The 21,261-nt window shown below is 28.2% G+C and overlaps 5 protein-coding genes across 8 annotated transcripts; 1 reads left to right on the top strand and 4 right to left on the bottom strand.

Annotated features, from left to right (window-relative positions):
- Positions 1–113: 113 nt before the first annotated feature.
- Positions 114–1,201, bottom strand: LOC111676833 (iodotyrosine deiodinase 1). Its single transcript, XM_046951114.1, has 2 exons — positions 1,009–1,201; positions 114–946 (listed from the first exon to the last, which is right to left on the bottom strand). The coding sequence occupies exons 1-2, from the start codon at positions 1,163–1,165 to the stop codon at positions 252–254; spliced, it is 852 nt and encodes a 283-aa protein (XP_046807070.1). The 5' UTR covers positions 1,166–1,201; the 3' UTR covers positions 114–251.
- A 2,115-nt stretch (positions 1,202–3,316) lies between these two features.
- On the top strand, positions 3,317–8,194 carry LOC111676830 (novel acetylcholine receptor chaperone). The gene is made up of 4 exons (XM_023437817.2): positions 3,317–3,989; positions 7,240–7,378; positions 7,440–7,591; positions 7,769–8,194. The coding sequence occupies exons 1-4, from the start codon at positions 3,870–3,872 to the stop codon at positions 7,835–7,837; spliced, it is 480 nt and encodes a 159-aa protein (XP_023293585.1). The 5' UTR covers positions 3,317–3,869; the 3' UTR covers positions 7,838–8,194.
- Positions 8,195–8,205: 11 nt separating this feature from the next.
- On the bottom strand, positions 8,206–10,009 carry LOC111676827 (vacuolar protein sorting-associated protein VTA1 homolog). Its single transcript, XM_023437813.2, has 5 exons — positions 9,991–10,009; positions 9,767–9,898; positions 9,639–9,700; positions 9,075–9,225; positions 8,206–9,002 (listed from the first exon to the last, which is right to left on the bottom strand). The coding sequence occupies exons 2-5, from the start codon at positions 9,874–9,876 to the stop codon at positions 8,426–8,428; spliced, it is 900 nt and encodes a 299-aa protein (XP_023293581.2). The 5' UTR covers positions 9,877–9,898; positions 9,991–10,009; the 3' UTR covers positions 8,206–8,425.
- Positions 10,010–10,630: 621 nt separating this feature from the next.
- On the bottom strand, positions 10,631–12,338 carry LOC111676824. The gene has a single exon (XM_023437810.2). The coding sequence runs from the start codon at positions 12,253–12,255 to the stop codon at positions 11,515–11,517; it is 741 nt and encodes a 246-aa protein (XP_023293578.1). The 5' UTR covers positions 12,256–12,338; the 3' UTR covers positions 10,631–11,514.
- Positions 12,339–15,858: 3,520 nt separating this feature from the next.
- LOC111676834 (BLOC-1-related complex subunit 8 homolog) lies at positions 15,859–19,247 on the bottom strand. 4 transcript variants are annotated; one of them, XM_046953328.1, is made up of 2 exons: positions 19,092–19,247; positions 15,859–16,470 (listed from the first exon to the last, which is right to left on the bottom strand). In XM_046953328.1, exon 2 carries the CDS (start codon positions 16,448–16,450, stop codon positions 15,905–15,907), a length of 546 nt encoding a protein of 181 aa, XP_046809284.1. In that variant the 5' UTR covers positions 16,451–16,470; positions 19,092–19,247; the 3' UTR covers positions 15,859–15,904. The 4 variants fall into 4 exon arrangements, with proteins under 4 accessions (XP_046809284.1, XP_046809283.1, XP_023293591.1 ...); XM_046953327.1 differs by lacking the exon at positions 19,092–19,247 and adding an exon at positions 18,577–18,951; XM_023437823.2 differs by lacking the exon at positions 19,092–19,247 and adding an exon at positions 18,685–18,949.
- Between the last annotated feature and the right edge of the window lie 2,014 nt (positions 19,248–21,261).

Raw genomic sequence — 21,261 nt, 5'->3', positions numbered from 1 at the left:
TAAGTATTGAATGTATTCATATTAATAAAGCTAGATAATTCATTATAGTTTTATGGAATTTAAAATATTTATACACAAAAAAATATGCATAAAAAATTTGAAATTAAAAAATATCGGTTATTATAAAAATTTAATTTTATATAAATTCGCCTTGATCTACAAACTCCAACAATTTTTGTTTACATTCATACATAATATGTACATACATACATGTGTATATTATACATAATATAATAATAGATTTGCATCTGTTAATACATTTGCATAATATCATTTAGATCCTTACGCTGCAAATCAGGAATTCGACAATCATCTGCCGGATAACCGACTGGCAAAAGAACAAGTAATTTCTCATTAGCGGGACGATTCAATAGATCTCGTAAAAATGGACCACAGTTTAAAGGTGTGGTGACAAGTGAACTCAAACCAGCTGCCTGTAGAGCACACAGTAAAATTCCCGTTGCAATAGACACAGAAATTTCATTATAATAATGTTGTTTACGTTTGCCAGATTTGGTGAAACCGTAAATCTGTTTAAATATCAATAAAAGATAAGGAGCATCCGTTAAATAAGGTTTGATATGATCAGTTTTTAATGGCCGCAAATCCGTTGTCCACTGACGACTCATTCGTTGCTTATAGTTTAATTCCTCTTCGAATTCAATTATTTCACGTATACGTTGTTTTAATTCCTTATTACTAACAACACAAAAAGTCCAAGGTTCGGTGTGGGCACCACTTGGAGAAGTGCCAGCAGCTTTAATACAGGTTTCTATTACTTTTAAGGAAGGAATGGGATGTGATTTGAAAGATCGTACACTGCGTCGATTATGAACCATTTCATAAAATTGTTCAGCACCACCTGGTAGTTTTATTGTAGCTCCTTCATATGGAATATGCTCATTTTCTTCTAATGCAGGAGTATATTCATCTTGTTCTTCATTTTCTGTAATAAAATTAGCCGATATTTGATATTTAGTTATATTTTTATGTATGCCACATACATACCTATTATATGATTATGATCCAATGTTTTTCCAAGTGGCCAAATCCTATGTAAATATTTAAAGAACCAGTGAAAGGCAATTATTGTTATAATTGATATAAATATCCATTGACTATATTGAAGTATTATAGATTTTTGAAATAATAATGTTAAATTCATTAGGAATATTGTATTTATTGCGCAAAAATATTTTGTTTCATTTAAAAGATTTAAAGGAAATAATACATTTAACTTTAAATTGAGATCACTAGTCTTACAATCAAATCTTCCAATTACACCCAACAAACATATCATTAACAAATGAAATAATATTTTTATATAGAAAAAAGTCTTTCGTTTAAACTATACCAAAATAAAATATTTAGCTTTTCTGATGTTGGTTTCAACTGTATTTTATTTAATGCTCTTAACTTATAGTTGAATTAATTTTAGAAATCAACCTTTTTGTAGTAGGTCAATAATTTAATTATTTTGTTTGCATCCACAATTATGTTTACTGGGTGTAAATATGTAGGTCGTTTACTATCGCTACATATCAGTGAGTTTAAAAAAACAATTATTAACTACATGTACTCACAGTAAGGTCTTGTTTAAGTCTACTAAATTTACTAATGATACAACATTAATTGTATGGTATTGGTTTATTTTTATAACTTTACCTGCAAATATTCAATGTACACAATAGGAAATAGGACTACTCCCTTATTCAAAGTATTGAATAACAAATCCCCTAAAATGGTTCCATGTAATGTAGGCTATAACCATGTTGTTTTCAAAAAATAAACATGATCGATGCCTGCATTACATGGGACTACTAAACAGATCATGTACTTCAATAATCTTCACAGGGGAGTAGTTCTACCCTACACCACTTGAGTGGGGAGGGTAAATTGGGTTTGTGACAGAAAAATATTCGTCCTATACCCACCTAAAAGTATACCAATCGACTTAGATTGGTCTACTTTAAGGATTGCGTCTGGCTGGCCGCAAGGTACAGGCCGCAATTTTGAAGATAATTAGATGAAATTTGGCACACGCGCTTCTTTTGGCCCAAGGACGAAGCCTATTGAAAATGGTTAAAATCGGTCCATTATTTCGACTAGCCCCCATACAACCGTACCCGCAAATATGGCCTTTTGTTAACAAAAGTCGATAAAACTTTTTGTTTTATAGAACTTTAAATGGCACTACCGATTTTTGTAATGATCGGGTTTCATTTGATCCTATTCCCCATACAAACTCCCCTTCAGAAAATGACTTAAAGGTCAAAATTCACTTACAAAGACGAATAACACTTTTAAATTCTACATTAAATAATATTGAAGAAGATTTAACTCCCCCTACCAACATTTTTAAGGATAGGTCCATATTTTGCCCTATTCCCCTTTGAGTACTCTTTATTTTTTTTTAACATACATACTGACAGGTGTAGGGTATCATATGGTTGGCTACGCCCGACTATACATTCATACTTGTTTTTGGATTACTTAAATGGATCTTGTACTTCAATAATCTTTACAGGGAAATAGTTTTTGAATTACTTAAATGGATCATGTACTTCAATATTTTCTACAGGGTTATACCTACTTTACAGAAAGATTTAAGGATTCTTAGACCTGAAATTAATTTCAATATAAAATTTAAGATTTGCTGTAATTAAACATTTCAAATTGACAGTGAATTTTTGGAACGAAATTTTCGATCTTTCGATTCTTCTATGGTGAAAAGAGAATTTTTTGATTTAATAATAAAAAATCCATTTAGTAATGAAAAATCAATCTTTGTTTAAGAATATAAAATGGTCCTTAAATTTGGATTTCCTTTATATGTTTAAGGTAATCCTCACAAGTAATTATTTGAATAATTTTTAATATTTTAAATATTACTTTGCGTTAAATTTAGAATTTTCAAGCATAAAATTGATGAAAACATTTGACAGACAAATTTTAGTCATGTATATAAAATTTTGTTGCAAATTTTGAAATGTTTTTAATAATCGAACTTTTCAAAACGCAAACACTTGTTTATATCTATTAGCATAAGATTTTTTTTGTTTAACATTAAAAATCTTCTTTTAAAAATGGCGTGTTTATTGGGAAAAATTTCAAACTTTTAATTAAAATTTATTATGAACCACTCTAATACACATTGAATTAACATTTAGGGATGGAAAATTGTAACGTTTGCGTATTTATGTATCAACAACCACCAGGCGAATATATACATATATAAACAGAAAAATCCTCCCTTGTTAATTTGCACTAAAGTACAAAAGAAAAAAATGAGCGCAAAAAAACTAAGAGAATCATAACAAACTCTAAGTACAAACATAGAAAATACATCAATAAATAATAAATATGTACATTTTCTGTGAAAACTAAAGAGTAAAAAGCAAAAAGGAAGGAAAATCGATTTTTGGGATGCTGGTCTCAACTTTTGATAATTTACTGCGAGCAGTCTCATTCGAACTCGTGTACCGTCGATGTCATAAGATTTTCATTTCTAAATGATCGAAATATAAATATTTGTGATTTGTGTGAATTGTTGTTGTTTTTTTCTGCTTTTTTGTTGTATTTTCTCATTCACAAAGAAGAACATTTTATAAATAGAACAAAACGGCTTTTAAATATCAAAAATTAATATATTTTGAAAATATTTTTAGTATAAAAATTTGCAAAAAAATAAAACTAAAGAATAAATATGTTTTTTTAATATAAAACTTAAAAATTGTATTGACATACTTAAATGTGTATTAGTGTTTCAGTAAAAAAAAAAAATAAATAAATAATCGATATTCGAAATAGACTAGTTTTAGAATAATTGTATTGTAAATAATTGCAATAGTAAATAATAAACAAGAAAAATGCCAGCTTCAAATACAATTGTGTTGAAAAGTCTTTCCATATTATTGGGATTATTTTTTGTTTTTGTTGGTACACTTAAATTAACTCCACATATAAGTAAGGACCTATACAAGGATCTAGTAAGTATAACAAACGTTGAATAATCAATAGTTTTGTTTAAAGATAAAGAGTACATACATACATATATACATCATAGAGAGAAAGTTACTACATATGCACATATGTACTGGAGGAGTACATTAGAGTGGGGTCGGGCAATTTGTACAAAATTTAAACACCCTTAAGACTAAAAGACTAGACTAGGGTTAAAAAAAGTTAAACTTTTAAAAATGTTAAAATAATTTTCGATAAAGAAATGAAAAATCTTTTCGAATTCGATTATTTGGATTTGAAATCACACATCTGATTAAATGTCTGAATCCGAAAGCGTTTATATCTGAATCTGAAAGCGTTTAAAACAAAGCATTACGCGCTTTTCATGCCTCCTTTGCTTTCTACGCTACAAGATACATGCGACGCTTTTTAAGCGTAAATTTTTTGTTGTATTTTTAAAAACCTTTCATTTTTTTTCATTAAACTCATTTTTTTTTATTAAAATTTATCAATACACATTAAATAAACAATATAAAAAGTCAAAATCTGCTGACATGTTCGTGCGCCGCTTGTGACGCTTATAAAAGTAGAAAGAAAGTAGAGCATTCTATGCGTCAAGACATTCTACGCTTTTGTGCTTGTAACTTTCAGCATACAAATACATTGATTCTATTTTTTTGACAGACGCATAGAATGCGAAAAAGCATAGAACGCGTGGTGTGGACCTCCAGATTTATGTTTTAAATAAATATACTTTTTTATTTTCGAACTTAAGTTCGAAAATATATTATAAAAATATAAGGAATTGATCGCCAAATTATGAGGATTTATAAAAATATTATTTTAGATTTTAGTAAAATGTTTCGGAATGAAAGCACTTTCAAATTTTTAAGTGATATTAAAATAAGTTTGTAGTTATTGTTTCATTTCAAGTTTCACTTTCGATCATACATAAATATTCGTTTATAGTACATATATTTTGTAAATTTAGATTTTAATTCAATGTTTCTTTTATATTTATTAATTTTTTATTTGCATTTTGTATATTATTTATGTTCGAAAAAATTTCCTCATAAAATTTGTTTATCTTTTTGTTTCTATTGAAAATGACCTCGCCATTATGAGGCAATGACATTCAAAATTTAATAAGCAAACACATTTTTAAAAAATATGTTAATTTTTGTTTAAAATTAGTTTATGAAAATATTTTGCTTATTCCTATTAGAAATGTTTCCAAAAAAAAAAGATTTGCATTAAGACAATTGTGCGTTAAATTCTGACCGGTAATCGTGCAATTCTATAAGTTTAAAGAAAAATTCAAGAGGATAATTGAAATTTAGTTTACTTTTTATTTCTATTTATTTTTATTATGTTTTTGACAACGTTTATAAGTTGAGCTATCCTAATGTACTATAAACTTGATTTAAACAATACTATATACAGATATTATTTAAATTAATAAATATTTTTTTTAATTGGTCATACATTAATATTTGTGGGCGGAAAGTGTTCTGAATGAATCAAGTAAAGAGGCATTAGCATTAGTGTTTTAGCAGGCCGATTATTATGACCCTAAAACATGTACATATGAGTATGAGTAATATTAATAACAAATATTATTAATCATACGCACTCATTTCAAGTTAAAAAACTATAGACTATAATATATAGACATTAGACTATAGACTATAATGTATATAAAATATTAGACTATAGACTAGACTATACACTAGACTACACTATAGACTAGACTATAAACTAGACTATAGACTAGACTATAGACTAGACTATAGACTAGACTATAGACTAGACTATAGACTAGACTATAGACTAGACTATAGACTAGACTATAGACTAGACTATAGACTAGACTATAGACTAGACTATAGACTAGACTATAGACTAGACTATAGACTAGACTATAGACTAGACTATAGATTAGACTATAGACTAGACTATAGACTACACTATAGACAAGACTATAGACTAGACTATAGACTAGACTATAGATTAGACTATAGACTAGACTATAGACTAGACTATAGACTACACTATAGAATAGACTATAGACTACACTTTAGACAAGATTATAGACTAGACTATAGACTACACTATAGACTAGACTATATACTAAACAATAGACTAGACTATATACTACAGTATAGACTTGACCATATACTAGACTGTAGACTTGACTATAGACTCGACTAGAGACTAGGCTATAGACTTGATTATAGACTAGACTATAGACTCGATAATAGACTATAATAGATAGACAATAGACTATAACAGAATATAATCCTTTTGAGATATCTCATATGAAGATTCGAGTATTAGTTTTTAATTTATTTAAAATAAATCAATTGATATATGTGGTCATAATTTAAAGAATGTACTTAAGTTTTATTTGTTGAAATAAAACATTGAACCACTCTATTAAATGTCCATTAACAACACAGACGTACGAAATCGTAGATACTTAGATACGTTTATAAATACAAAATTTTACTTTTTGTTTATTTTTCATATATAAACAAGAATTCTAAACACTAACCCAGCGAAAGGTATCAAAATGTTTATTTTTAAGTATTTTTTGCTACAATCAAATTTGTATTTAATTATAATGAATCATAATAAAAAATCTTAAGTATACATTGACCCAACTATGTATGTTTACTTTTTTAATCTCCTCTCAAATATAACAATTTCCAAAAGAAAATGTAAAAAAATCTATTCGAATTTAAAATGATGTAGACAATATAAATTTATTTGGTTTAATTTAAATAATTATATTAACAATTTATTAAATCAGTTAGATGCATAAGGGTCAATCTTTAGGTGAAGGATTTAAATTCAAATTAATCCTCGAAAGTTGTTTTTGAGTACTCAGCTAAATTTATTTGCTGGTTTAAGCGCCAAAAGGAAGTGGTTTAAACTTGAGGAAGAAGTACAATAGTGTATTTTTTAATAAACATTAGAATGTTTGATTTATTGATTAGAATAAAAAATGGAAACTTAAATGAACATTTCTTTATTTTAAAGATAAGCTTTTATTAAATTTCATATTACATTTACAATTGTCTTCTTCTTTTTTTCTATAAAACATGCATTGTTTTGATAACAAACATGTTGTACTCAAAAACATCAATGAAGATTTTTGTTTTTCGATTAACTAATCTGATTATTGAGTTGATATTTGATTGTTAACTAAAAACCTGCTCTTAAAGTGATAAGAATGTTTTTTAATTACATATTTATATTATTTTTTACTTTTAGCGCACTGAATATGTTAAATATGCCAAAGTGTTTCCTTTGACAGCCTTGTTTGGCATTAAAATACCCTCAAAATGGTACAGACGCACTGTTGGTGTATTGGAAATAGTTTGCGGTCTGGCAATGGCACTTATTCCATATCGTAAGTATTATTTATTTAATTATGTTTGTTAATATTCTCAAATTTGGTATTTGTTTCTTAGATAAAGTAAAAAATACTGCTAACATAACGCTTTTAATTTTAATGCTTCTTGGCATTTATCAACACTGGATGGTAAGCGATCCCTTTGAACGTTCAGGACCGGCGTTGGTGTTCACTTTTATGTTGGGTGGTCGTTTAGTCGTTTGGTATCAGGTGAATATAACCTAAAATTTTTTAGAATTTTCACAAAAAGTTCGTTAAAGGAATTTCCAATAAGTTTTTGAGATATTTTACTTTTTTTTTTAGAAAAATTTTCAAATATTTTTTTTCATTCTTTATTTTTTGATAATTTTTGCAAATTTATTATAACAAAATACTTTCTAATTACAGACTAGCCGCAAAGAAGCAGAACAATCAGCCGTCACACAGGCACAAACAAATGGTGTGAAACAGGACTAAATAAACTTTTTTTTCTTCTCATATAAAACGCACACAGTTCAATATTTTCTCCAAAAACACTTAATCTTCAAGTTCTGAGAAAAAGACAAATTTTTCAAAGCAGAGATGGAGAAAAATACAGTATTGGGATTTAAAATTTCACACGTTTATAAGCTGCTCTAGCAGTTATATTTAAATTCCACTGAATGAAATCAAAATTACTTTTTGTTTTTTTTTTTTAATTTATATTTATAATTTTACTTTTCATTTAAATTTAGTCCAATTATTAAATTGATTAAAAAAATTAATTTCTTAACCCTCTATACTTTTTGTAATAAAGGTCTTGATAAAAATAAAAAAATGTATATTAAAAACAAATCTCACAAAAATTTGAGTAGTTATTGCTGGTCGGTTTTAAATCCACCAACTTTTTTTATTTAAAATGGTTTAACAAGGTTAATTATAATAAAGCGTTAACTATTAGCTTTTTGCCTGCTTTTCCTCTAAACATAGTGCTTGCACTTTATATACACATACATATGTATATCAGCATAATATATAAATATTTTTAAAACTTATTTCCTTTATCTTTTAAATGCCCTAAACTGGCTAATTATCAACTCCAGTAGTTAAAAGAGTCAAAGCTTTCTGCAGATTCTCTATAGCAGTTTTAACATCATCATAATTTAAAGCACTGCCAGCATATTTACAATACTTTTGGGCTTTTATCATTTGTTCGGGAGTGATTTTTAAATCAGCCGGTGGTTGTGGTATTGTATACACTGGATGAGGTTGTGCCGGTGGTACAAAAGGTTCAAAACCTCCGGGTTTTTCTTCTTCCATAGGGGGACTGGGTAACTTATCGGGATTGTTTAATATGTCTTCAACGGTTGGTCTATTCGATTCACCGCTTTCGTTATTTGCATTATCTTGTGCTTCGTTATCTGCTGGACTTTCATTATTGGTTTCGTCACCTTCATTTGTTTCGTTTACATTTTCATCGTCTTCATTTTGTTCCTGCATGGGACCGGGTATGGGAACTTCCCCATTCTTTAAGCAATTGTGTATATAGGCAGCTTTCCATTTGGCATATTTGCGATTATGTAGTGCTTCTTCGGATAACTCACCAAAGGTTTGTAGCACATCGTATATAACGCCACATGAATAAAAAGCTTTTACTACGTTTCTGTAAGTGTAAATTATATTAAGATCCTATAGTTTTATACGTTTCTCTATTAGAACAATTACTTTAACTTACTTGCCAAAGTTTCCTTCACGATCTTGTTTGTCGGCATAGAGAAAAAGTTTTAAGGCATAATTTTCCATATGGGCTTGAGCAGCAACCTCATTACTTATAGCTTCATTGTCACTATTTTGCTTTTTTACGGCTTCTAACCAATCCATAACACCTATTTTTAAAAGAATTTATTATTGATTTAATAAATTAGAAATTTATGGGAAATCGTGTTAGAATTTTGTAAATTGTTGCTGAGAAAACTGAAAAAATCAATATTCGGACGTCACAATGCGGACTAGAGTGACAATATACTATTATTCTAGAATTATGGAGAATTGTAAAACTTATTGTTCAGGCCATTAAATTTAAGATAAGAGAAGGTATTCTGTTATTCAATCCTAAAATAGTAGAACGCATTGCACTGAAGCGATTATAATAAGATTTGGCAAAGTCTAACTTTGGAAAGCCAACAACTAGACAGTGTTAAAAGGTTTTACCATCAAAAGCTTAATAGCACAGAAGCATCTTTTACAAATTTAATTTACTCCTTTTATAAAAATAAGCCAAAATCTGAATTGTACTTACCCAAAAGTAATTTCGTTTCCTCCGGTTGTTGGGTAGTTACTTTAAGACCTACTTGTAAAGCACTAAGGAAAAAATCAACAAAGGCAATTAATACTTAATGTTCGAATGTTAAAAACTTGACAACTTACTAAAGTCTTGACCAATATGCCACAACAATATCTCGAGTATCATGTTCTTGAGCCAACTTTAAGAAATGTTGAATCTGTTTAAGGGAAGGTGGACAAGGTGGAAACTCCATGGTCCTATATTTTGATTCAATGCTGTTATAAGCAATTTAATTAAAATATTTGATTATAAGTAATTAAATACTATTAACTACAATCTGTTTAATAAGTTATAATTATAAATCTACCTTATTAGAAATTAAAATATTATATTTTTTAACTAACAAACAACAAATAGTACTTTTTTTGTAATAATGAATAGAATTTAAAAGAATAACAAAGAAGTAGTTGTTGTACATAAAGTTTGACAGATTTGGTTGCAAGATTATTTTTTTATACATAGAGTTTGACAGTTTCGCTACATATGAAAACATAAACAACTGTTAGACTGTTTTCATGTTGTGTGAATTCGTCTTGAAGAAAATAAATGCAATGACTAATAAAGTAGTGCCAAGTTTCCTATGTCTAAAAGAGTAATGCCAAGTTTTTCATACATGCGGGTGGAATCATTTATAAAAAAAATGTAAACAAATTTAACAGAGAGCAACAAAATTGTGTGTTAAATATAAAATGTCAAATTGTGTAACAATATTTTATAAATTTTAAACTATGATTAAAAAGGCAAACAAATGCAAATTAATCGCTTTTAGAAATGATAATCATTTATATGGTAAAGAGAGTTAAAAATGCTTCTTTATGCTCACTAGATTATAATAATAAAAATGTAAATTTACACGTTTGAATTTTTTTTTGCCACATTCTAACTGTACTTTGTATTTTTATAGTACCTTGACCTAAAATGTAGATTTAAAAAATATATAAACACAATTTAATTGCTTACCACAATATGTTTCCACATTCATGGGTAAATTTATTAAACAATGGCTTTATTTATCGTTTTTTATTGAAATACATATTGTTTGTATAAACATGGACGGAATGCAAAATCTTAATAATACACAAAAAATATATATTATTCTGACCGAAATAAATATCAGTCGTAAAATTTACATACATACTAAATAAATGTATAAATATGTTGCATTTTTTTGTTTGTTTAATTTTTACATAAATTGTTTAATAATATGATTTGTACATTTAATATTTTATATGTAATCGTTAAAATTTTTTAACATCTATGATTTAAAATTGTGGGCGGAATAAAAAGACACAGAGATTCGCTTTTAAACTTATATGTTATAAAAAAAAATACTAAAGGCACAATTATTTGTAAAATAACAATTTTTTTAATAATCGAATGAACAATCCCTTTTAAATCTACTGAAGGGATATGTATACTTATAATTTATATTGTAACTAATTTAAGGAATGTTAGAATTTCGTATTGTCTGTCGTATTAATGATATGCAATAACTACTAATGTCACACTACGCCTTTATCCACTTATTTACATAATGGTTCTATTTGTTTTTAATATTTTTGTTTGTGTTTTTTCGGACAGTCTTTATATTGTATAAAAAAATGTAATGAATTGTAAAAAAAAAAAAAATTAAGAAGAAAAATGTTTATATATGAGCCTAAGTACCAACAACAAATTGTCTCCTAAATATCTAAAAATTATCATTTTGCGCTTTGTCCAGTTATTGTTGAAATCGCTTGTAGTTATGTTGGTAGTGTGGTTTTTTTAGTATAAAACTTACGACTGTATCCAAAATTGAGTGACAAAATGTAATTACTGCATTTGAAATTCATTATTTGCCACCATGCATCATTTCGAAACGTGTTTGAGATTCTTTAAATAAAGTGCGCTTACGGCGTTGAACATTGGCTTCTGTTAGAAAAAGGGGTGCGGCCACTAGGGCCATTACAGCTCCCACACAGGCTAAAATAAAAGACCAGCCAAACCAATTGTTGGCATGTTCTGGCATCCAGTTGTTGCGATTCCCAAGACTAGCAAATACAATAACAGCAATACTAGCACATATACCAGCACCCAACACTACATAGCCAATGATTTGTATAAGTTTTATGAAGTACTTCTGATCAGGACCAGCACATAAGAAAAATATCAGAACACCAATACCCGATGCTAGCATGCCAATGAATGCCAGCGTGAAAAAGAACTGGGTGGCTATCATAAAAGCAGGCAATAAAAATCCTCTGATCTCATCATATCCTGTTGTAAAGGGATCGTATACCCAACGACAGCCAACAAAGAAACGCCTTTGACTGTCATCATTGACATCGGGCAACGATCTGAAACAGTGCACCCACAGTCCTAATCTTTCCAATTTTGCTCCAGTGATACGGTAATCACTTACCAGCCAGCTGGGTGTGGCAAATGCAATTGCGATGAAACCAAATGCCAGCACAAAGAAGCCAACAGCACAACTGCCAGATAATGTACGCCGCTTCATATTAACAGTAGATGTAAAAACTCTCGGTATGTTCTCCTGGGAATCTTGTTGGGCAATGTGTGATGCTTTTTGCATTCCTCGTAAGTAATTAATTCTTTTTAACTTCTATTTACCTTTTGTTGTTTCTATTATATTGAAACCACACACTCAAAACAAAATGAAATAAGAAAAAAAATTAACATGAATGTATAAAAGAGTAGTGTAATACAGTGTTGCCAATTTTTGTAAACCATGTAACAAAAATCGCTGTAAATCTCCGCGTAAATTTTCTAATACTCCATTACTATATTTTTTTACTTTTTACTATATTTCCCATACTAGATTTTGGTAAAATGTATTATATAAATGTCAATTTTATACAATAAATAAAATACTCATAAATTTTTTTATATTTCCGCTGGTTTTTGGTCTCTGATTTTAGTTTCATTCAGCTGTATTTAGGTGAAAGGTAATTTGTTAATTCTTTTGAAATCTAATATACCTACTAGATTATGCTGTAGTTAAATGATCAGTTAAATCGAATCCACTGGGTGGCTCTCATAAAAGCAGGCAATAAGAATCCTCTGATGTCATCATATCCTATGGTAAAGGGATCGTGAGTACAAGATTAAAACAATAGAAAACATTAGGCTGTTAACTACAACAAAAGTTTGAACAAAAAATACTTTTCACGCATAAGTTCTTGTGACTTCCACTTGTCACACCATTCTTAAGTTAGAATTGGTCATAAAATTTTTAAAGGTATTTAAAATGCAATAAAGAATTCTTGGATTTTTTAGCAAAAATCTCAGATTTATGTACATTAGGGTTCTATAGTTGAAACGAAAAGTCGACTTTTCGACTTTTTGCATTTTATGAAAAGTCGATTTTTCGACTTTTTGCATTTTATGAAAAGTCGACTTTTTGCATTTAGTTAAAAGTCGATTTTTCGACTTTTAATATTGTATAAAAAGTCGACTTTTCGACTTTTATTTACAAAGTCGACTTTTCGACTTTTTTCATATACGATAGTCGAGTTATTGACTTTTTTGGAACAAAATTGTCGACTTCGACTTTTTTCGACAAAAAGTCGATTGTTCGATTATTCGAAAGTCGATTTATAGAATCCTAATGTACATATGTATATTCAAAGGTATTAGTTATGCATCTTAAAGCTATGCTTATAGGAATATTTATATGTACATACGTATGTAACATTTTTCGTCTTTTTTTCCTGCCAATTAATACAATGACCCCAAAGAAGAATGTGATTCATAAATATTATTTCGTTTTTAATGCTGTGGCTCAAAAGGAACACGATCATAAAACGTAAGTAGCTAACTGCATTATCTCATGAATCATGCACATTTCGTTGAAACATATAAACTCTTAAAATGTCAGTATATTCCTCTTTTTATACCCTTTACAGAAGGGTATATATAAGTTTGTCATTCCGTTTGTAATTTCTATAATATAATTTTCTGACCCTATAAAGTATATATTTTCTTGATCTTTATTTATAGCGGAGTCTATTAAGCCATGTTCGTCTGTCTGTCTGTTGAAATCAGTTTTTAGAGGACCCCAGATATCGGCGAGATCCGAATCTTCAATAATTCTATTAGACATGCTTTCGAGAAGATCGGTATTTAAAATCAGCAAAATCGGTCGGTAAATAACGGAGATATGAGCAAAAATCCGAGACAATCTCTGAAAATTTCATCAAAAAATGTCATATTTTTTTCATGCTTTGTTAAAAAAGCAACAACACTGTATATTAGAAAAAGATGTACATGTATGTGTGTAGATATATTTGGTTTTATTCAGCAGTGTATTTTTTTGTATGTTTGGATGCTGTTGGCGTCATTGCGTTGTTTTTTTTTTTTGTTTTTCTGTGTTTTTCGTTATGTATGTTTAGATGTCTGTTGGTTTAGATGCCTTGTGTATTTTGGTTTATAAATAAAAGATGTTTAAAATACACTATGGTGAAGGGTATATAAGATTCGCCACAGCCGAATATAGCACTCTTACTTGTTATCTTTATAGATTTACTTTTTCACTTCACAATTTTTTTAAACGCGACAAACGTAGTATTTATTTTTTGTCATTTCCACGTGAATATTTTTATTATACCTTTTTATGTTCGTTATACAATCTATTAATTATTTATATGTTCCAATCTGAAGAATTCATGGTTTATTTATAAATCCTAAAGATTCAAATATATGCATACGTTAAAGTTTGCATTGCCGTCACAAAATTTGAAGAAAAAAAACTAATAGGTAAAATGGGATGCTTAGATAAGATACTTTTTTTTAGTAAAGTAATGATAGGCCCATCTAACACCCTATTCGAATTTATTTTAGGGCCAAATTTTCGGTAAAGGATTAGGGATAATATTAAAATTAATCCTCGAAAGTTGTTTTTGAATACTCAATCAGCTAACTTTGTTTGCTAGTTTAAGCGTTCAATGGTGGTGGTTTAAACAGCTGATGCAAAAATATTAATAAATTAGTATAAATAATGGGCACTTCACAATATTTTCTTATTACATTTTAAATTGTCCTATTCTTTTTTATAAAAGAGGCATTGTTTTGATAAAAAAAACAGTGATGTTTTCTGTTGTTTTGTTTGGCAACACTGCTATGTTTAATCTTGTACTCAAAAACACCAAAGGGGATTAACATCAGAATCAATTTATTTTTAGATTAACTAATCTGATTATTAACTGGCATTTGAATGTAAACTTAAATAACCACCCTAAGGGCGGGTTTCTTACTCATCAGTTAAACTAGGCTTAACTTACTGTTAGATTAAACTCGGAACAAATTTAGGTGGACTTTAACCGATAATTGTGTTTTTCAGTTTTAGATTTAAGCTCAGTTAACTTTGTTATAGTATTGTCAAGTTTTAACTCAAAAACCATAAACAATGAACAGCTGTTTTTTGCAAACAATGCTTATGTAAAATGGAAAATTTTGGAAAAATTGTTAATAAACATTTAAAACAATAATTAGTGAAACAAAACAAATCAAATCAGAAAATTGCAATTTACTTAAAATACTATGTTTTTGTTCTTCCGAAATCATTGTTTATTGTTTTTGTTAATTGTGTTTTCTCACTTATAACTTGAGTTTAATTGGCCAATTACACTCAGTTAAACTAAGATAATATGTAACTTTACTGATAACTGAAAAATACGAGACATATATTAAACCAGGTTTAACCCAAAGAATGAAGATTATCTTTATCAGAAAAACTCGCCCTAAGTGTGTTTAATATTTGTCTTAAGTTCAAATTAATTTACAAATATGTCCCATGCCTAAAAATATTTGAAAATATATAGGTAGGTATATTGTGCAATTATGATTTTTTTTTTAATTATAATAAAAATATTGCAATTTTTGGCAATAGTGTTTGATATTTGCAAGTATGCAGATTAGTTGTAATGTTAAAAAAATTTGGTTCAAAATAAACAACTTTATTGCAAACCGACCACATGATATGTGTGTTGTTGTTTTAAATATGATTAAGCACAGAGTTCAATAAACGCACTCATGGTTAGCAAATTAAATAAATATTGTTTTTGTTTTTACCAATAAGTTTCGAGTATGCGCTTACATACATATATACATAAATAAAAACTACAGTAATAACAAATACATATGTATGTATGTCTATCAAACAAAACTACAATTTCAATAAAATGTTTTTTAATTTTTTTATTTAAATATATTAAAAGTTAATTTCAATGTAATGTAGTATGTGAACGTTGTAACTGTTCCATGTTATTGGGTGGATGTGTGGTGTTTGCATTATCCTTGTTCAATGTGATCATTGTTTCCATACGTGAACTTGTTTCTCTCATTACTCCTGTTATATCGGTAAAATCCGGCAAGTCTAATGCCAAGTGAGCCGAAAATCGTTTGTAAACCGAATTCTTTTGTGTCTCCTTATCCAGTTTATTTTTGATTTGTTCATATTTCAATTGTTGCTTTAAAAATATGGAGTTTTTTATCATATCCTGCACCTGATCAAATATGCCATCTGAATGTTCAATATTTTTCATTGCTCTAACAGCATATTCCATATCGAAACAATGTCCCTGTAAATTTTTTTGCAACATTATAACTTCGATGCGTTTGTCTAAAATTGGCTGTATAACCTTGCGGACATGTTCTTGTATGCGAAAAAATGCTAAAGATGGATCATTTGCAACAATGTGTATATTTTCGGATATCTTATCGCTGGACTTTTTAACTTTTAGGTTTAAATCCGTTTGTGCAGAACTCATTTTGTGGATAGTTTTTGTGACTGTAAAGATATATTAAATTTTGCAAATAACAAGAAAAATATAAATAAGAATTTACATACGAATTTGTGGAATTTAGATACAAGAGTTTTTTTCAAAAAGCTCAACAGAAATATTAAAAAAAAAATCAAAATACGTAGTGAGTGGCTTATGTTTTAAACAAGAAATGGTACCAAGTATACCGATTTATCGCATAGATAGGTCTACCACAAACAAGTTAAACATTTACATGCATATAAATCACAGTTTTTGTAAAAAAATGCTGATTTATGTATATTTTTCCGAAAATGAAAATATCTTGTTTAAGGTATCGTAGAGTTTTGTTTGACCTGACTATTTTTCATTTTAACTTTTTGAGCATTCCCTTGATTCGTGTTCATAAACACTTGAATGCGTGCAAATGTGAAAATTTATAAACAAAAACTGTTATTTGTCCTCATGCTAAATAAATTTGCATTTTATACAAAAATACATTAAAAGTTAAATGATGGAGCAATACTTTCCGTTATTAATCCTAATTCAGCATTTTCATTTACACACGAAAAAAAAATTGATGGACATTTTTCTATTGTTTCTTTTTTAATCTATTAAGGCCGGGTTTCTTACTCCTCAGTTAAATAAGGCTGAACTTGCTGTTAGATTAAACTCGGAATAAATTTAGGCGGACTTTAACCGATGATTGTGTTTTTCAGTTATGGATATAGGATCAGTTAACTTAGTTAGTATTGCCAACTTTTTAGTCAAAAACATAAACAATAAACAGCTATTTTTTGCAAATATCAGTTTTGTAAAATGTAAAATTTTAGAAAATCTATAAATAAACATTTGAAACAGTAATAATATCGATAAAAGAAATTAGAAAATTACTTTTTTTTTAAATCTTAAGTTTTTCTTCTTCTTTTGATGATTGTGTTTAATTGGACAATTACACTCAGTTAAACTAAGATAATAAGTAATTTTACTGATTACTGAAAAAGACGAAACATATATTAAACCAGGTTTAACCGAAAAAAGAAGATTATCTTTATCAGAAAAACTCGCCCTAAGTGTAATTGGCCAATTAAAATCAAGTTATAAGTGAGAAAACACAATTAACAAAAACAATAAAACATTGATTTCAGAAGAACAAAAACTTAGTATTTTAAGTAAATTGCAATTTTTGATTTGTTTTCTTTTATTTATTATTGTTTTAAATGTTTATTTAACATTTTTTCAAAATTTTTAATTTTACAAAAGTGTTGTTTGCAAAAAACAGCTGTTCATTGTTTATGTTTTTGAGTGAAAAGTTGGCAATACTAACAAAGTTAACTGAGCTTAAATCTGAACTGAAAAAACACAATCATTGGTTAAAGTCTGCCTAAATTTGTTCCGAGTTTAATCTAACAGCAAGTTAAGCCTAGTTTAACTGAGGAGTAAGAAACCCGCCCTTAATCAGCTAATTTTGTTTGGTAGTTTAAGCTCCCAATGAAGGTGATTTAGACTTAAGCAAGAATACAGTTATTAATAAAATAAACATTAATATGTTAGATTTATCGATTGGTATAGGTTATGGGGACTTAAAATTAATTTTTCATTAATTTTCATATTACATTTGCAATAACCATAGACTATGACTATAACACTGACAAAAATAAATTATCTTAATTATGAGTGTGGTTGACGGAGTCGAAGTTAGAGTGGGTTTTAATACGATTCTGCCAATATAAAAGAAATTGAAATATATATTTACATAGTTTTCGACATTTATAACACCGTTTAAAGAAAACGACTGATTTTCGACCACGACTGTAGTCGATTTCTATTTCTCTGGCATTTCGAACGGTTCTACACATTTTTGCGTTTTTTTAATATATGAATATTGACAACACCGTATTTATTAACGAATAAAGAGAAGATAATACAAGAAGCAAACAATGAGACATCGAATGAAAAAAATCGATTATATAGAAAAAATGTTAAAATATACTTTATTTTGTGAATGTCCAAACAACTGAGCCAACATTGTTTACTAATTTATTTTATATCAAATACGTACACATAGTATAATGTCAATATGTAAATGCGGGTTAGTATTTCGTTAAATATATGTATAAAAAAACATTTATTACTCCATTTTAATTGTAAGACCACAACTGTTGCATAACGCACTCACAGAAAACACCACAAAAACTGAGCAAAATATTTTGTTTTATTATATTTATTTTAACAAAACTTACAGGCTTCTTTTTATTAAAAAATAATGTTCTTTATTCACAAGAAGAAGTAAAATACTAGCGATGGTATCGATACACTTTTTTGTTTTGTTTATTTTTTTTCATTTGTTTTTCGATTTTTTTTATATTTGTTGTATCGACACTTCTCTTATGTGTCAAACTATTTTTTGAGTACTTTTAGTGCTGCATAGTGTGCGTTTTACATTTTAGTCTTCATTTGCTTGTAAACGTGTTTGATTGTGTGGACGGGCGTTTGTTTATTTAATAAAGTTGAATTTAAGGAAAGTGCTTTAAGCCGAATTTTAAATTAAAGTTTTGTTAATATATAAACAAATATCTTTATCATTTAAAAAAAGGAAATGAGTGCAAATAAAATGTACAATATTTGTAAAATGAATTTCGTATTTTACCCAGCAGCCAAATATTTGATTTTGAAGAAAAAAAAAACAATCAACCAATGAATCTCTCTTTTGTTTTCGGTTCTCTTCTCTTTGATAACAACATTCATTCATACATACATATTGATGTATGTATGTATTTTTTGTTTACGTTTTCTTATTCTTGCTTTTTTGTTATTTTATTTGTTTGTTGTATTTTTGTATTCGTTCACGAATTTAAAAAAAGACACAAAAATGTCTCACGTTGGATATATATTTTTTTAACTAAATCTAGAGAGTTTTTTTTGTCAAAATTTTTGGATTTTACACACAATATAATTAAAAAAACAAAAATTTATAACAAGTTTGTTAATGTTAATTTAAACAAATTGAAAATATCTACATACAATACATGTATTTATAATGTACACAAAATGTACTTGTTAACAGTTACTGTTAAATACAACAGCAGCAGTAGCCGCCAGTCACATCGTAACAAAGTTTTAATTGAACTTTTTATTGCTGTATGTATTTTTTGTATTTTTTTTTACTGCAAAACACGTCATAATATAATAAAAAGTGAAATTAATTAAATATATCGAGTTCTTGCCTAGGCACTACAATTAATTTTAAAATAATAGACTTTTTGTAGATTATAATGATCTGCAACTTTTTAATTCTTAAATTAATAAATGTAGATTGGAATGTAACAGGTATATTTTTTACAAACAACAATAATATGTCCTTCGACTTCATTTGTGTATCCTGAAACCAAATCACTGGTCACAATTTTCAAATTTAGTATTTCCATGAATTATTCTTTTCTGCACAAATTTCTTATTGAAGAATTTTTATCCGTTTATAATTACTCAATGAACCAGATCCCAAAAAACTACATACATATGTACGTATGTTTTTTTTGAAATCAGACAAATTTAAAAACTTTGGTATATGCCGACGTTGAAAAAATTGACTGACACAGGAATTTAAGAATGTGCAGGAACATGAAAATTAACATTACACAGTACTACAGGATAAGAAAACAAAATTACAATAATACCTAGTTAATATACATACGCACTTTTTATGTGATTAATATATCGTTTTTCTGGGTGAACAACCCAGCAGTTCGACAAAGAGTCAATGCATACGAAAAAGACAGTAAATTCCACTAATAGTTAACCACCTGGATGATCGTAATTCGTATGTTTTGGGTCATTCGTCACGAATGTTCCCTTTGTAATCGAGAATGAAGATAGTCGTCACTTTAGTGTCCTTTTTGTAAGCGGGAGCGGAGACAGTCGTTTTTTTTTTGTTTGTACTTCCAAAAGACCGTTATTACTTTAGTGTCCATTTGTAAGCGAGAGCGGTGGCAATCATCTCTTTACTGTCTCTTTGTAGGGTGTAGAGTAACGATTGACTTCCTTGTAGGACAAACCCATATTAAAATAGTCGGTCACCTAGGTAGTCAGGTGGCTAGGGGCCACCACAAGTGTTAGGTTAAGTGGTCAGTTCGGGACTGTCCCGTCGAACTGCTGTGAAGTAATTTTGCCGACAACTACCTCATAAAGTGAATTAACTATTATTGTTAGTAGAATATTAAAAAATAATATAGTACTACTAAAGTCTTACCCCTTATTCATAATTAAAAATAATTTAAAAATGTACACATTATTTCCAGTTAAACATTGTTAAATTAGTTTAAAGAAAAAGGCGTTATACAAACACATCATCATTATCATCCAATATCCCCCATTAACAATAGCGGTGTAGGGTATAATTAAAGGTAAAATTTAAAATGTGATTTTAGTTGCACAGAGGTCAATTAAGAAATAACTAAGTCTACGGCAATTAATGTAGACTTTTAGACATACATATGTATGTATATGTATACGTATTTTGATAGAATTCAAATATGTATATTATTAGAACTTGAGTATTGTTAAAAGTAGAAAACTTGTCTTTTAAAAAAAATTATTAATTAAATTGCAACACATTACAAAAGTTTATATTCATCAATGTAATTAATGATTGATTATAGGCTTCATGTCAATTTATAGTTTTCTAATAACATATATTTATTTGTATGATTGATATTATATATTTAAAGTGTCTGGACTTTATAAGTGTGTATGTATGAGTTTGTGAGTGTTTTTTTTTTGTATTTGCAATTTCTGGAATAGATTTTTATTGTCTGTGATTA

This window comes from Lucilia cuprina, chromosome 5, assembly GCF_022045245.1.
Source record: "Lucilia cuprina isolate Lc7/37 chromosome 5, ASM2204524v1, whole genome shotgun sequence".
Lineage (NCBI taxonomy): Eukaryota > Metazoa > Arthropoda > Insecta > Diptera > Calliphoridae > Lucilia > Lucilia cuprina.
The sequence above is the reverse complement of the archived record's forward strand: the minus strand, read 5'-3'. Positions and strand labels throughout refer to the sequence as shown.